This window comes from Sorex araneus, chromosome X (assembly GCF_027595985.1).
Source record: "Sorex araneus isolate mSorAra2 chromosome X, mSorAra2.pri, whole genome shotgun sequence".
Classification (NCBI taxonomy): domain Eukaryota; kingdom Metazoa; phylum Chordata; class Mammalia; order Eulipotyphla; family Soricidae; genus Sorex; species Sorex araneus.
The window spans coordinates 181,982,987-181,998,281 of NC_073313.1; the positions used below are offsets into that span (position 1 = coordinate 181,982,987).

The window sequence follows — 15,295 nt, forward strand, 5'->3', positions numbered from 1 at the left end:
ACTGCTACCTTCTGCTCACAGGCTCTCTAGCTTGTCCTTAAATGGCAGCTTTTTCTTAAGATTTTCCAGCTTCTCCTATCTCAATATTCAGTACTACAGTTTCTGATTGAGCTTTCCTATTTACAAATTTTATAACAGCTTTGAAAATCAGTCTACTGATGTTTCTTTTTTGTGTGTATCTGTTGTCCACATTTGATATTATTTCTCTAGATTTGATGGTATTTGGAGGCCATATCAACATTGGTCCATCTATAATCTTAAAAATTTATTTCTATTGTTGCATCTCTTTGAACATTTCCTGGAAGCTTCTGAACAACTTCTGACACTTTTGTTTAGCTTTGGGGTGCCTTTGTTGTTGTTTACAATGAATCTTTTTTTGTCACTTCACTGCGACTTAGGAGAGAAAACAGTCCTTCATTTTGGTATCGCTGTGACTGTGATCTGAATATGAAACCATTATGTGGTAAGATAGAGAAGGACTTCACAAAGATATTTGAGTACAGTACTGACTGCCATTGTGCACCTAGCCAAATATAATTTCTTCTTTCCTTATATGAATGTATTGGGCTACTTTAAGTTCCTATTTTTTGAAAATATTATCTGAACCTCTATAGCTCCTTCATGATGTGAATTTATCTTACAGTACTGTTCCAGTTTTAAGTGAGAATATCGTGCCACTCTCAGAAGATTCTCTGATACATTTCACACCCACACCTGCAGAAAATGGTTCTGTTTTAAAGGTAAGAACATTTTGGGGCTGGAGCGATAGCACAGCGGGTAGGGCGTTTGCCTTGCACGCGGCCGACCCGGGTTCTAATCCCAGCATCCCATATGGTCCCCTGAGCACCGCCAGGGGTAATTCCTGAGTGAAGAGCCAGGAGTAACCCCTGTGCATCGCTGGGTATGACCCAAAAAACAATAAATAAATAAATAAATAAATAAATAAATAAAGGTAAGACCAAAGACTGTAATGAGCTGAATCTTGGGGTGTACCAGGATATCTGATGATTTCTAATTTATGGGATATGGGATATGGGATGCTGGGAATCGAACCCCCGTTGGCCGCATTCAAGGCAAACGCCCTACCCGCTGTGCTATCTCTTTGGCCCCCCAAAACCTGAAAATTTTTAATTAACTTTATCATATATCACAAGTAAATATTTGATTTGTATGCCTATTTTATATTAACCCAGACTTACTTAAAAATTTCGGGCCTGGAGCGATAGCACAGCTGGTAGGGCGTTTGCCTTGCATGCGGCCGACCGGGGTTCGATTCCCAGAATCCCTTATAGTCCCCTGAGCACCACTAGGAGTAAAAACCCTGAGTTCAGAGCCAGGAGTAACCCCTGTGCATCGCCAGGTATGATCCAAAAAAGAAAAAAATAATTCTTAGGCACAAAGGGATCATGAGTAGAACATTATTAAGCCCTGCTCTAAATGATAATCATATTATCAGCTCCCTCACAAGAGTATTCCAGGGTTTTGTTTGTTTGCTTGTTTTTTTAATGTTTGAATTTGGGGGGTTTGGGTGGTCTTTGTATTTTTAGTGTTCATTTGGATGCTGGCTATGCTTTCCTAGTGTCTGAAATAGAAGATGGCATGTAGTAGGCCTTGAGCATGGCTGTGGCTGGGTTCCAGGGGTCTTCAGCTGCCGGGGCTCTGCTCGGGGCGGGGAGGGAAACTCAACCTGCCCTGCTCCAATGGCCTTGGTGAAGTCAGCAAGGCACGGGGGCAAGAGACTCCTCCGGAACCCAGCAACAGCCACACTCAGGGCCCCTCTCCACACGTGCGGACAAGCCTCATGCATGAAGGAACTGACAGAGGAACCGAGGTGTGCGGGACCCGGGGCTGAGATCTCCAAGCCTGCTCAGATCGGGACTGGGCCTTCTCTACCCAGACCCCCCATTTTCCAGTAGCTTGGCAGCCACACCCACACACTGCCCCCAGCTCAGTAATCCCGTCAACAGCCAAGATCCAGAGACTATAAAACAGCACTCCCGGAAGAGAGTGACGCAGAGTCTCTTGCCCCCATGCCTGGCTGTCTTCACCGGGGCCACTCAGAGCAGGGTGGGTTGAGTTTCCCTCCGCGCCCCAAGTAGAGCCACGCAGCCTAAGACCTCCAGAACCCAGCCACAGCCATGCTCAAGGCCACACGGTCGCATGACATCTTATAGCCTAGTTCTCCCTCTCAGAGGACCTGGCAAGGTACCGAGAACATCCTGCCCACACGGCAGACCCTGGCAGGCTCTCCGTGGTGTATTCGATATGCCAAATACAATAACAATGATTGGTCTCCTTCGCCTTACCCTGAAAGAGCCTCTAATGCGGCATCACTGGGAAGAATGAGTAAAGAGAGGCTGCTAAAATCTCAGGGCTAGGATGAATGGAGACATTACTGGTGCCCACTCAAGCAAATCGATGATCAACGGGATGACAGTGATACAGTGATGTAGTAGGCACTAAATAAATATTTATCAGTTAAAATAAACTTTCTGAAGTAACCGGAACCTATCACTGGTTATGTTGCAAAATAACTAACTTGTCCTAAATCCTGCTTTTCCTGTATCCTCTTGCCACACACATACCAATTAAGAAATCACAGAAACTCAGTTCATTGCCCAGTTAATGTTTTTATTTTCGAGTTAAATAAAAAAAATTATATTCACAAATGAGCATTTACATATTCTTCCATAGGCACACTTATTGTAAAAACTAACCAATTATTTCCCAATAAAGAAATTAACTGTAGTTCCAAGACCCAGACTGCACATAGTATTTAGGAGTATAATTTTCAGACTTTTGGATTTAAAGAAACCTGACCTAAAATGCCTTCAATCAAGAAGCAGCCTTTCTGCTACTTAAAAATCCAAAACAATAGAAATAGTAGTATCTGTAATCATTGAAACTGTTAAGTATAATCTGAAAATATTTTTGGAACAGAGAATATATAATTCAAAGATTTACTGCAAACATAGTATGTAACAAATAAATACTGTCACTGTCACTGTCATCCCGTTGCTCATCGATTTGTTCGAGTGGGCACCAGTAATGTCCCTCATTGTGAGACTTATTTGTTACTGTTTTTGGCATATTGAATACACCACGGGTAGCTTGCCAGGCTCTCCGAGAGGGGCGGAGGAATCGAACACAGGTCGGCCGTGTGAAAGGCAAATGCCCTGCCACTGTGCTACTAGGCTTTGAAAATTCAAATATGAAGGAATCATGGTGTTTTATTTCAAACTGTGTATAGTCCATATGCAGAGAATTTTTTTTAATGCATTGTGGTAAAATAGTTCACAAACTATTTGGGGGTACTAGCCCAGGACATAGGTTGGGAAAATGGTGGAAAGGAGGAAAATGTAAAGAAAGAGTTTTACTCATATTTGGAAACATGACCACAAGAGTTACCGTGGCCTGAGGTAGAAGTAGACATAGGTGGAGGTACAGAGGGTATGCCCAGGATTCCAGCTCTAGCCCCAAATGGCCTCCTGTGCACCAACGGGTAAGCACCAGGGGGCTCTTCCCCTCCGGTGCATCGCCCTGAGTGCTGCCAGGGCAGCCCCAGTGTCCACTGTACTGCAGGGCGGGGGCAGCACCACCACCTCAGGCCTCTTCTTTGAAGCAAGTAGCCCTCCGTAGGCCTCCTTATCACTACTTGGGAGGGTCCCCTAACATGGATATGTACAAATGAAGGGCTTTTCTGTTGCTGTTGCTATGTACCATGCCCTAGATACTTATTTCTCTTATTTCCAGATGAGAATTGTGTCTTCTTTAAAAAATTTTTCTATATATACTCTACCCCCACCATGAATGTACATTACAGACTTATGTTCTTCATAGGATAACTTTAGATATAATTACACAAAGCATTGGTCAACATTTATGGGGAGGTAAGGGAAATATATACTTTAGGCCTTTGCAGACAGAAAAGCAGACAACATGTCCTCGTGTATCTGGATAAAGAACAATTGGAATTTAGGCATTTCCTTTACGTATTGTCTCCTGTGCTGTACTTTTTATGTATCCTGTCAATTCTAGGAACCGGGATCCAGGACAGTCTAAATATTACTAGTACTACTGCTTTTTTGTCACCAAGAAGAATAACCAAATTAAAAAGCACATAGCTTTTTCAAGTGTTTATTTCAACTTAATTCTGGTTATTTGTGAATTTGCTATTAGCTTTGATTCTACAGTGTCTCTGTTTAACAGTAAACACCAGACACACCTGGGTCAAAGGGATAAATTGGGAAGTTATGAAAAATTGCACTGTGATGACAAATAGACCAGGTAACAATATATTCTTCATCTTTCATAGGACGCTACAGATGAATTGGATGCCTTGCTTTTATCTCTAACTGAGAATCTAATTGATCACACAGTCACACCTCAGGTAAATATAATATTTCCAAATGAAAAGGAATTTCTCTTCTGAAAAAATATCCTGATCCATTTTTTTACCTTGCAACAGTTCAAAACGGTTTTTTGTTTTGTTTTGTTTTTTTGGGGGGGTCACACCAGGTGGTATCCCGGGTTTACTCTGGCCCTGTGCTCAGAGATCACTCCTGGCAGGGCTCAGGGACCATATAAAGTGCCACTGAAACCAGGTTGGCCACGTAGAAGGACACTGTATTATTCCTGAGGCCTCCTGTGAATCCATTTCTTATCTGTTTTGTCAACAATTGTTTTGAGGATATACTTTTGAGCATACACGTTGAGGATGTGCTATGAGATATATGTATCTTACTGGTAATTATATCTTCTTGACTTTCACAGTATCACTGTCACTGTCATCCCATTACTCATTAATTTGCTCGAGCGGGCACCAGTAGCATCTCCATTGTGATTTGTTACTGTTTTTGGCATATCAAATGTGCCACGGTAGCTTGCCAGGCTCTGCCGTGCGGGCGGGATACTCTCGGTAGCTTGCCAGGCTCTCCAAGAGGGACAGAGGAATCGAACCCAGGTTGGCCGCGTGCAAGGCAAACGCCTTACCTGCTGTGCTGTCACTTCTTGACTTTAGCACTTAAAAAATTCTTCTTCGAGGACTAGAGAGAAATTAGAGCAAATAACCAACAGAGTTCAATCCCTAGTACCCTATGTGGTCCCCAAACTCCACCACAAGTGATCCCCAAGCACAGAGCTGAGAGTAATCCTTCATCACGGTCAGATTTGGCATGAGTGCCACCCCCCAGGCCTGCCCTAATCTATCTTTGCCATCTTTTCCTCTTTGGATTGATACAAAAACCAACAGCCCTGACTTTAAGGTCTTTTTTTAACGGAGATATTTATTGCCTAGTGTATAGTTTTCTGTTCCTTTTATTTTTAACTTTTCCATGTATACATTGATTTTACTTCTTTGTTTTGAAGCTACACCTGGTGGTGTTTGGAGAACCGTGATGTGCTGGGGATCAAGTCAGGCTCTCACATGTATAGCCCTTTGAGCTATTCTCCCTGGCATATCCACTGACTTTATTTATTTACTTAGGGTCACACTCGGGGATGCTCAGAGTACTGTGCAATGCCAGGGATTGAACGAAGTGCCAGGCTTCAGAACAAAGCATGCATTCCAGCCCTCTGAGCCATCTCTTAGCCCCTGTTTTTTGGCTTTATTATTTTATTTTGTTTTTGGTTTGTGGCCACACCTGTTGGTACCCAGGGCGTACTCCAGGCTCTGCACTCAGGGATCACTCCTGGCAGTGCTCACAGGACCATATAGTGTACTGGGGATTAAACCAGGTTTGCCGTGAGCAGGACAACTGCCTTACCTGCTGTGCTACCTCTCTGGCCCCTGACTTTGGTATTAAATGAACCCTCTGTGAGCAATATTTTGCTGGTTCCTGATTCTAACTCTTCCTGTTAAGAGTTAGAATCTAACTCTAACTTTTCTCTGTTTTCTATGGTAAAAGTACATTTTCAGAATTTTGGTGGAGAAGTTTTGCTTTGTATTTTTATTTTTCTGGTGGATTATTTTTAAGAAATAAAGATCAGAATTTATATCATTGTGTTTTTAAAATAAGAACCTAACACCACCACCAGGTCAAGGACTAATCTAAGCCTTCATAAAAATAAGATAATTTTTTCCCCACCCCCACCTCCCAGGCCCTAAAATAAGGTAATTTTGATTATAATTCTACATTTACTAGTGGGGATCTAGAAAATTAAACATTATAAAGAATGTACCAAATGCCCTGTGTTTATTGCTGTTTTCTGCATGCATGATAATTAGAGAACGACCTGTATATAAGCAGTTTTTTCCTGTGTACTTCCTTTGTGTACGTTATTTGCTTGGATTAGTCACAGCCATTGTTTAAGGTACTGTCAAGAAAGCCATGATTATTTCTAATGAACTGAAATTTTAGAAAATAAATTGTCGATTAGTTATTAAGGGTAGTAGAAATCCTATTAAGTAAACTGTAAGTAGTACTAATTGGGAATAATAAAATTTTTTTTGTTTGTTTTGTTTTGTTTTTTTGACCATACTTGGTGATGCTCAGGGGTTACTCCTGTCCGTACACTCAGGAACTACTCCTGGCAGTGTTCAGGAGACTATTTGGTATGTCTGGGATTGAACTCAGGTTGATCATATGCAAGACAAACACTACCCACTGTACTATCTCTCTGGCCCCAAGGAGTAGAAAGATTTTAGATTAAAGTAGTGCAAAGAGAGACCGGAGAGACAGAACAGTGGGTAGGTTTACTTGCCTTGCATTTGGCCAACCCAGGTTCAGTCCCTGGCATCCCATATGGTCCCTCGAGGCCGCCACGAGTGGCCCAAAACAGAAATAAAAAGATAGTGTCTAGATAATGAGTTTCCTAAATGTCTTTAAAGCACATGTGTTATAAAGAGAATCCATCTCAACTAAAGACCGTTAAGAACTGCAGCCCCTCTATGTTCTCAGTAATAGTGCATTTCATATAGAGCATTATAATCGTGAAAATAAGTGTGTAAATTGTTTTTTAGGTATCTTCAGCATCCATGATAACACCCCGATGGATTGTGCCAGTAAGTTTATGATTCTACTATTTTTGTTTCAGACATTCAGAGTAAGGCCTCAAGGCTCCTATTTTTCCTTAAAGATGCGGCATATTAACAGAACTGTGCAGACTAGTGATTTAATCTTTTCTGTGTGCAAATGCTCAAGGACAAAAAATTAAAAAAAAAAAAAAAACTGAGGTGAGGGTGACAGAACAGACAAAATGAGCCCCGAGTACCAGGTCCGTCTTCCTTATGCCACAGTCAGTAGGGAAGGGGACTTGGAGCTGAGGTGCTCTTGGTGGCAGGTGTCCGCTGCTCAGGTGTGTCGTGTGTTTCCCACAGCAGAGCAATGTCCTTCGAAATGGACTTGCCGGCAGTGCATCGTCCTCGGCGGGGAAGGAGCCGCACAGCCACAGGGATGCCATCTCCCTCATCTCTCCCCCAGCGCCGTTCCTGGTGGATGCTGTGACTAGGTGAGGGAATTCATGTGACAGTGATCATCTGAACTGTCTTCTCCACTTTAAAGCCTCTCCTTAATGACTAAAAGATGCAACGATTTTCTTTCTCTTTTTTTTCAATTTTTTTAATTCTTTTTTTAAAAATTCATTTATTTGTATGTTATTTTAGGTAATAAGGTTACCAGATTGTTAAAGCTTCTGGTATTGGTGTAGTTATTTCACACCTCGGCATGAAGGTGCCCACCAGCCGCCCCCAGGTCTATGTCACCTCCAGCCCAGTGTTCCCTTCCCCCAGCTCTCCTCCCATTATTTGTTGATGACCGCTTATGTGTTTTGTACACACACTAACCTCCCTAAGTACTACCTAGGTCCTTGAGAGCCTTACACTTACTGTCCCTTAAAAGATGCAGCAGTTTCACCACATTTATGATTGGGGTTAAATTGGTTTGACTAGGGAAAATTGAAGAGCTTCTCAATTGAATTTGTCTTAAACAAAAAATAGACACAACCATCATTCAGCTTAACTATGAACAAACATCCCAGCGTATACTAGATTGTTTCCATGTTTTCCTTGCATGTACGTACAGTTGAACTGAGGATGTGATGACAAGTGGTTTCTTACTGCTTTGCTATTTGAGAAATGTGGATCGGTCAGGGAATCTGTCCAAGAGCACACAGGAGGCTGGGACGAGGTGGCGGTGACGGTCTCTTCAGGCAGGCCCCTGCTCACTTCCTGCAACCTGTCCCAGTCGGTGCTCAAAGAAAACGAAAAGGGAAAGGAATTCCTGTGAACTGAATGGTCACTTTCCCACTTAGAAGAATATTAATTCTAGTTTTTGACTTTCCAGCAAACAAAGGATTCTTTTTACTCAGAATAGGAAGGACTCTATTTCACCTCTTTTTAACACCTTCATATGCTATCCTTGTAGAGCACTTAAAAATTTAAGATTTGGTTATATTATCTTGATGTCATTGATTGACAAGAAATATTCACCCATGTTCAACAGAAGATCTCATTTTGTTAATAAACACATTAACTTTTAATTTCCTTTCAGAAATATCACAAAATTTATATTGTTTTTCAAACTGCCACTGTAGCAAGCCTACGAGTATTTAGTCATAGATATGAAATCCAATGTCTAATCTAATTTTACAATATTATCTTTGCTTGTGCCACTCTGAACTCAGACTCTTTGTCACCCTGAATATGATACTGCTTCTCTGACCGTGTCAGGAAAAATCCTCTCTTTTAATCCGTGAAGGAGTGCTGAAAGCCAGAGCCTCAGCACTTTTTGTATACTTTTAAGCCTCAGAAGTATTGTGCAGAAACAGTCAAGTTGAGGAAGTTAGCACGAGATAGTTAAGAGGTTAATCATAACCATAACTGTATTAGTCACCTATTTCTGAGTAAAATGTTATCACAAACTTTAGCAGCTTTAATCAGCACACATTATTAGCTCACTGCTGTGGGTCAGAGGACCACACAGGTCAGTGTAACCGCTGCCCTGCTTCCGAGTCCCTCCAGGGGCCGCACTGAATGGTCCCCAGTCCTGGTTACTGACAAATTTCATTTCTGAAGAATAGTTGGACTGATAGCCTCAGATTTGGGTGACAGTCCAGAAGCTCTGCTCTTCGTAATGGCCCTGTGGGTCTCTCGGTCTAATTGCTTACTCCTTAAAGTGAGCAAGCGAAGAACAGTGGAATCTGCCAGAAGCCTGGAAGTCAGAGGTCATATACTCTAATCCTAGAATTGCTGGCCCTGGACAGAGACTGTAGTAGCAGGACTTGCCATATCCCACGGGAGGTGATGGCACGGGACTGGAAGTACCAGGAGGTGGAGCACACTGGGGCATCATCTTAGAGTCTTTTCATTGTAAAAATGGTTAGCAAGAGAGTGTAAGGCATATGCTCTGTGGCCCACATCACAGCCTTCGAAGTGTACTATCTCTCACATACCCACTTTTCATTTCTCTTACTTACTAAAAACAAAAAGGCTTAACTCCTAGAGATCAAGCACCCTAGGTGGTCAGTGGTTGAAAGGACATCCAAAGAGGCTTTCAGAATGCCAGTAGTGATCTGCTCCTCACCCACCTGTTGATTCAAAGGTGTGTTCAGTTTGCAAAAAGTTTGCTAGCTGTGAAGTCCTTATCCATGTGCTTTTCTGTTTTGTGTTCAGAAATATTGCAAAATTTATATTATTTTTCAAATTATATTACATTTCAAATTATGTCTCCTCTTATCTCTGTTATAATCAGTAGGATATTTTTTAACCTATGTCCAGGTCCCATCTCTACAGATTCAGAACACCCAAAGGTGTTCTCTATGTAAAATAATCTGGCAGAGAACCTCAGTCAGTTTTGAAAGTAGCTGAAGAATGTAAGACTAAAAGGGGAAGGAATGGAAATTGCAGAAATAAAAAGCAAGTCCATCCTCATTGCAGTTTCCTGGAAAGGCTCAGGAATTGGAAGTCTTTGTGAAAATATGGATCCAAGATGAAGCTGAGAATGTGAGGCCTGGTTGAATCTGTGTGTGCTTTCAGAACCTCCCCTCCTCGCCCCCCCCTCCACACACACACACACACATACACACAGCCTTGCTTAGTAGCGTTTCTGCAGCAGCCCGACAGGTCAATGAGGCTTTGGGTTTAGGAGTTTAAGTCCACACACTGCAGAGTGAGGTCTCTTACCATCCGTTCTTTCCACAACTTCTAGAAATGCTGTTGGCCAAGTATAAGTGTCTCCATGCGAAATCAAGTGTTTTCTGGAGAAACTGACTGTCGAAAGAGAAAAGAGCCTGCAGAGTCTAACATTAGTCGATCATTAGCCCTGACAAAATTGCCAGGAATCTGCCTGAAGACCTGGCCTGGAAGCTTGTTAGTGGATGAGTTTGCGCACACGTGCACAGCTTCCAAACTTTATTCTTTACCAGGGCTGGGGGGCTCCCTCCCAAGTGGTGCTCAGGGGGCCCAAGGGCTCCTTCTGGTGATTCTTGGCCAGCTGCACTGGTAGTTCCATGTAAGGGCCTGAGGATGTGATGCTGGGCTTATCCAGGCCACCATGGTAGTGTCCAGGGGCCTCCAGGGCCACACCCAGCATGCTTGGAGGCCTGAATTCTACCCAGCAATGTTCCTGACAGGACCTGGGGGACTGTGTGGTGCTAAGCATTAAACCAGAGTATCTGCTTGCAAGGAATAAGCCTTAATAACTCTACTAACTCGCTGGCCCCTTCCAGTGCTTCACTCAGATATGAATAGGCTCCTTTGCTCTAAAATATGATGAAAACTGAAGTTCCTAAGATGCTTGAGAAACGCCTCTAACAAGTAAACTAAGAAAGGAGAAAGTAAAGGCAAGAGCAGCCAAAACAACAGGAGGTAGAGTTGTGAGAAGAGTCTCCATCCATATAACATAACAGTATTTTTTCCACTTTATTTTTTTATTGAATCATCGTGAGATACAGTTCCAAAGCTTTCATGTTTGAGTTTCAGTCATACAATGATCGAACACCCATCCCTCCACCAGTGCACATTTTCCACTACCAGTCTCCCCAATATCCCCCCCATCCCAGCCCTCCCCCTGCCTCTATGGCAAACAATTTCCCCCATAATCTCTCTTGGGCATTATGGCTTGCAATACAGATGCTGAGAGGCTATCATGTTTGGTCCCTTATCTACTTTTAGCACTATCTCCCATCCTGAACCATCTCTCCAACCATCATTAACTTAGTGACCCTTCTCTATTCTAGCTGCCTTCTCCCCCAGCTCATAAGGCAGGCTTCCAACCATGGCGCAATATTCCTGGCCCTGTCTCTACTGTCCTTGGGTGTTAGTCTCATATTATGATATTCTATATTCCACAAATGAGTGCAGTCTTTCTATGTCTGTCTCTCTTTTTCTGACTCATTTCACTTAGCATGATACTCTCTATGACCATCCACTTATAAGCAAATTTCATGACTTTATCTTTCCTAATAGCTGCATAGTATTCAGTATATTCTGTAGATCTACCATAGTTTCCTTAACCATTCGTCCAATAACAGTATTTTTAGAGAAAAAGAGCAAAAAATAATATTGTTAGAAATTATTAACCATGGGCTGGAGTAATAGCACAGCAGGTAGGGCATTTGTCCCTCGAGCACCACCAAGAGTAATTCCTGAGTACATGAGCCAGGAGTGACCCAAAAAGCAAAAAAAAAGAAAGAAAGTATTAACTGTGTGGAAAATAAAATCGTAACAGTATGGAGTGAGAAAAATCTCCAAAATAATAGGACAAAAAGATGAAAAGTAGGAGAGAAAATAAAATTGGAGGATTGGTCTACAGAGTTCAGTATTTGAATCATCAGAGGTCCAGAAAGGACAGCAGAGGAGATAAAAATGTAAATATTATCAAAGAGAGGAATAGAGGTTTTCCGGATTTTTTGTTTTTAAACAGGCCCACTAAGTACCCAGTACCAGAGACTAGAGATAGATAGGACTGAGAAACAGATAACTTCAGATTATGAAGATAAGAAAGGATTTAAGTCTGCAGAGGAGGGATAAATCCTTAGAGGGGCCAGAGGCATGGCTTAGAGGCCTGGGGCACATGTTTTACATGTGGGAGGTCTGGGTTTTGTTCCTGGCACCCCATGAACTTTCAGCACCTCTGAGAGTGAACCCTGATCGCTGAGCCAGGAGTAGCCTCTGGATACCCTACTGGGATGGCCCCCAAACAAAAACAAGCACAAAGAAAGATTGCATTCTGAGGGTTCAAAGGTTGGTCGTCAGAATTTTAGCAGTCTTGACAGCGCATGGCAGTCTGTTCCAAATACAGTTCCAGCACAAGCTAGCAGGAAGCAGGGCCTTCAGAATTCTAGAGAATTATTTTTCACCTTGAGTTTTATATCTATACAACTAATAAAGTGAGGTTAAAGAAACTTTCAGACGTAGGAGTTCTCCGTGCTTCCTCAGCAAGCTTCTTATTGGAGAATGACTGAGTTCAAAACCAAGTGATTTGCCAAGATAGGATGGTGTGGGATCCAGGAAACGGGTGCAGGAATTTGCCAGGAGAATTGGAAGGGGAAGTTTTCCAGGGTCGCAGAATCTAGGAAGGATCCTGTACAGATCAAAAGAGGGGGGCAGATGGTTGGAAACCTTCCTAAATACGGGGGGAGAGAGCAGTTGGGATAGAGAAGGGACCATTATGACAATGACGGAAGGGCTCACTGTGGGTGTATGCTAGAAGTGGGTTAAGGACCAAGCATGATTGCATGATGGCCTCTCAGTATCTGTATTGCAAACCATGATGGCCAAAGGGGGTGCGGGGCAGGGGGGAAAAGTGGGGGGTGGGGAGGGAGGGGAAGGGGGAGAGAGATATAAGTGCCTGCCTCGATTGGGGCTGGGGCGGGGGGAGGGGGACAGGAGGGATATAGGGGATATCAGTGGTGAGGAATACAGACTGGTAGAAGGATGGGTGTTGGAACATCGTATGACTGAAATCCAATCACAAAAGCTTTGTAACTGTATCTCACGGTGATTCCACTTAAAAAATAGAAATAAAGGCGGGGACAGAGTTCCAGGAAGGATATTGCCAAGAAAAATACAAAAACTTGTGGCCTGCCTTAATTTCTCTTGAATGCCATGTTTGAGAGTCACCATCCTGTCTGTGCATCTAGAGCATACACTAGAAATAAGTGCCGAGGGGCCACAGCGGTGGGTAGGGTATTTGCCTTATGTGTGACCAACCTGGCTTCTATCTCAGGCATCCACTTGGGAAGGGAAGGGCGGGGCGCGGCAGGGCCAGTGATTCCTTCGTGAATCAGTGAAGGGCTGCAGTGCTGTCACCTCTTTGCGTGTAAGGCTCACTCCTCACCCCAGCCTGCACAGTCCTGCCTGTGGCCCCCATACAGCTCAAGTGAGCAGACCAGCAGGGCAGCAGCAGGCCACCGAGCCTCTGCAGAGCAGCACAGAGCAGTTGCCCCTCAGGCCTGCGTGTTTGCCCTCAGGCTCAGCGTCGGGATTGCCCTAGACACTCCTGACTCGTTCAGAAAGAGTTGTGTGCTATATTTTAATTCAAGACAGCAGAGGAAACTGGTATCATCAGGTTTAATGTCAAGGTGAAATAAATGTTCCTTATCAAGAAAGCACCCTTCTTTCCCTGGAATACCTTATTGCTCAATGAGGCGGTGCTACATATTTCTTGAGGCTTGTAATGGACTCTTGGTGTGCACTTCCTGTGGAGAAATGCAAGTGGCGGCCACCCTAGAGGGGCACGTTGAATGACCCCGTCTCTCTTCCTTTCAGCTCTGCTCCAGCTTTGGCTGAAGAAGCCGTCTCAAAGCCGAAGTGTCTACTGACCACCGAGCTCTGAGGGACCGCCTCCCCGAACCCACCTGGAACTGGACCGCCCAGCACCCTCCCACAGCCCCTCTGGCAAGCACTCTCCTCGTGAAACATGGGCATTTAGGAGCCCGTTTTTGTAAAAAGCTTACCTAGATTTGGCTTCAGCTGCATGACAGAGAGCAGCTTATGTTTTCCATTCAACTGGAAGGGTTTAATTACTCCATGTTTTTGCCACGATGAGGGAATATAGTCTTCTACTTTCTACAATGTTAGCGCAGTTACTCAAAAGAAGGGATCCGGTTTGATCGCTTCCTCTTCAAACTCTTGGCGCCACCTAGTGGCCATTACTGTTGACAGTGCCTCTGCAGCAAAGCCCCACGGGTGGGGGGAAGTGAGGGGTCACCTCTTCCTCCTTGAATGTTTCTTCTCTGACTAGTGTCGGGTTTGGGGTCCCTGATCTGAACACCTATTGGGGAAATCGCACTTTCCTTCCATCCAGAAGTCAGTATTCAAGAAATTCACAGGGACACTATATTAAGGGCAAGCCTCTTCTCCCTGCCCCGCCCCTACCCTCCCCCCTGCTGTTTTTATAGTACTAAAGAGAAGTTTAGGATACGCTGAGTTTTCAGGTATCTCCCAAAATTTGATGGTATTAATACTCACTGTGTTCACACTTAAAGTTTACACCAATGTAAGAGAAAGCCTTGAGAAGAGCTATTAATGGCCAACATTAATGACCCTGCCCTGGTCACCCCTGCCTTCCCCAGAAAGCACTTGCGTGCACATACCGATTTCACTAACTTTCCAGCTGGGAAGGAAAATGGTGAGTTTCAGAGTTTCTTGAGCCTTTTTATCCTCTAGCTTAGAACTGCACGTTTTCCTGAGCCGGGTGGGGGATGGGCCGTTCTAGGCTCTGGTGCTGAAGGAACAGCTGAGAGGTTGGTGGGGCTCTCCTTACTCCTCAGGGGACTGGTGTGGATGAACGTAGGCTTTCTTTCCTTTGACATGCGCTGAATACATTTGAGGCTTGTAAACTCTGGAGGGAAAAAAGAAAAACAAAACAGCACCCTGAAAACAAAGCTATCGGAACAGAAAAAGAGAATTAGTGTGGAAAATTTTGTTTCTTGAGCACCTTCCCTGTCTGGAACAGACCACAGCATACTGAAAGAGCTCACATCTGTTTGTCAGGAGTTTCATGTTCAATTTTGGAGATTGAAAAATCTATATAGCATTTCCCCATCCTTTTGATGTACCAAAAAATATATATGTAATCCTGGATGCTAGAGTGGTAAATACACATGCTCATTCTAGAAAATAGAAAAAAGCAGACAAATCGCTACCTGCAGTCTTAACACCCAGAAAAACAGTTTTTTTTTTTAAAGCCTTAGAAATGCATATGTCTCAGTTGCTATGGGAAAGAAAGCGGAAGACTGCGAGGGTAAAGCCTTTGTTAATCCCTGTTATCAAGGACTAATGTGAAGCTGTACCCCTTGGAATTTGTTTCTGCGTTTTCTGCCCTGATGTGTGCACGGAATTGCGTTGATTTAC

The 15,295-nt window shown here is 43.5% G+C and overlaps 1 protein-coding gene across 2 annotated transcripts in view; it reads left to right on the plus strand.

Moving 5' to 3' along the window:
• EPB41L5 (erythrocyte membrane protein band 4.1 like 5) overlaps window positions 1–13,908 on the plus strand; it is a 118,430-nt gene extending 104,522 nt beyond the window's left edge. For both annotated transcript variants that reach the window (XM_055121671.1, XM_055121672.1), the window contains 5 exons: window positions 644–740; window positions 4,316–4,390; window positions 6,962–7,003; window positions 7,319–7,449; window positions 13,709–13,908. In XM_055121671.1, coding sequence (XP_054977646.1) covers window positions 644–740; window positions 4,316–4,390; window positions 6,962–7,003; window positions 7,319–7,449; window positions 13,709–13,775 — 412 coding nt within the window. In that variant the 3' untranslated portion in view covers window positions 13,776–13,908. The remainder of the gene's footprint in view (window positions 1–643; window positions 741–4,315; window positions 4,391–6,961; window positions 7,004–7,318; window positions 7,450–13,708) is intronic.
• The last annotated feature ends 1,387 nt before the right edge of the window (window positions 13,909–15,295 follow it).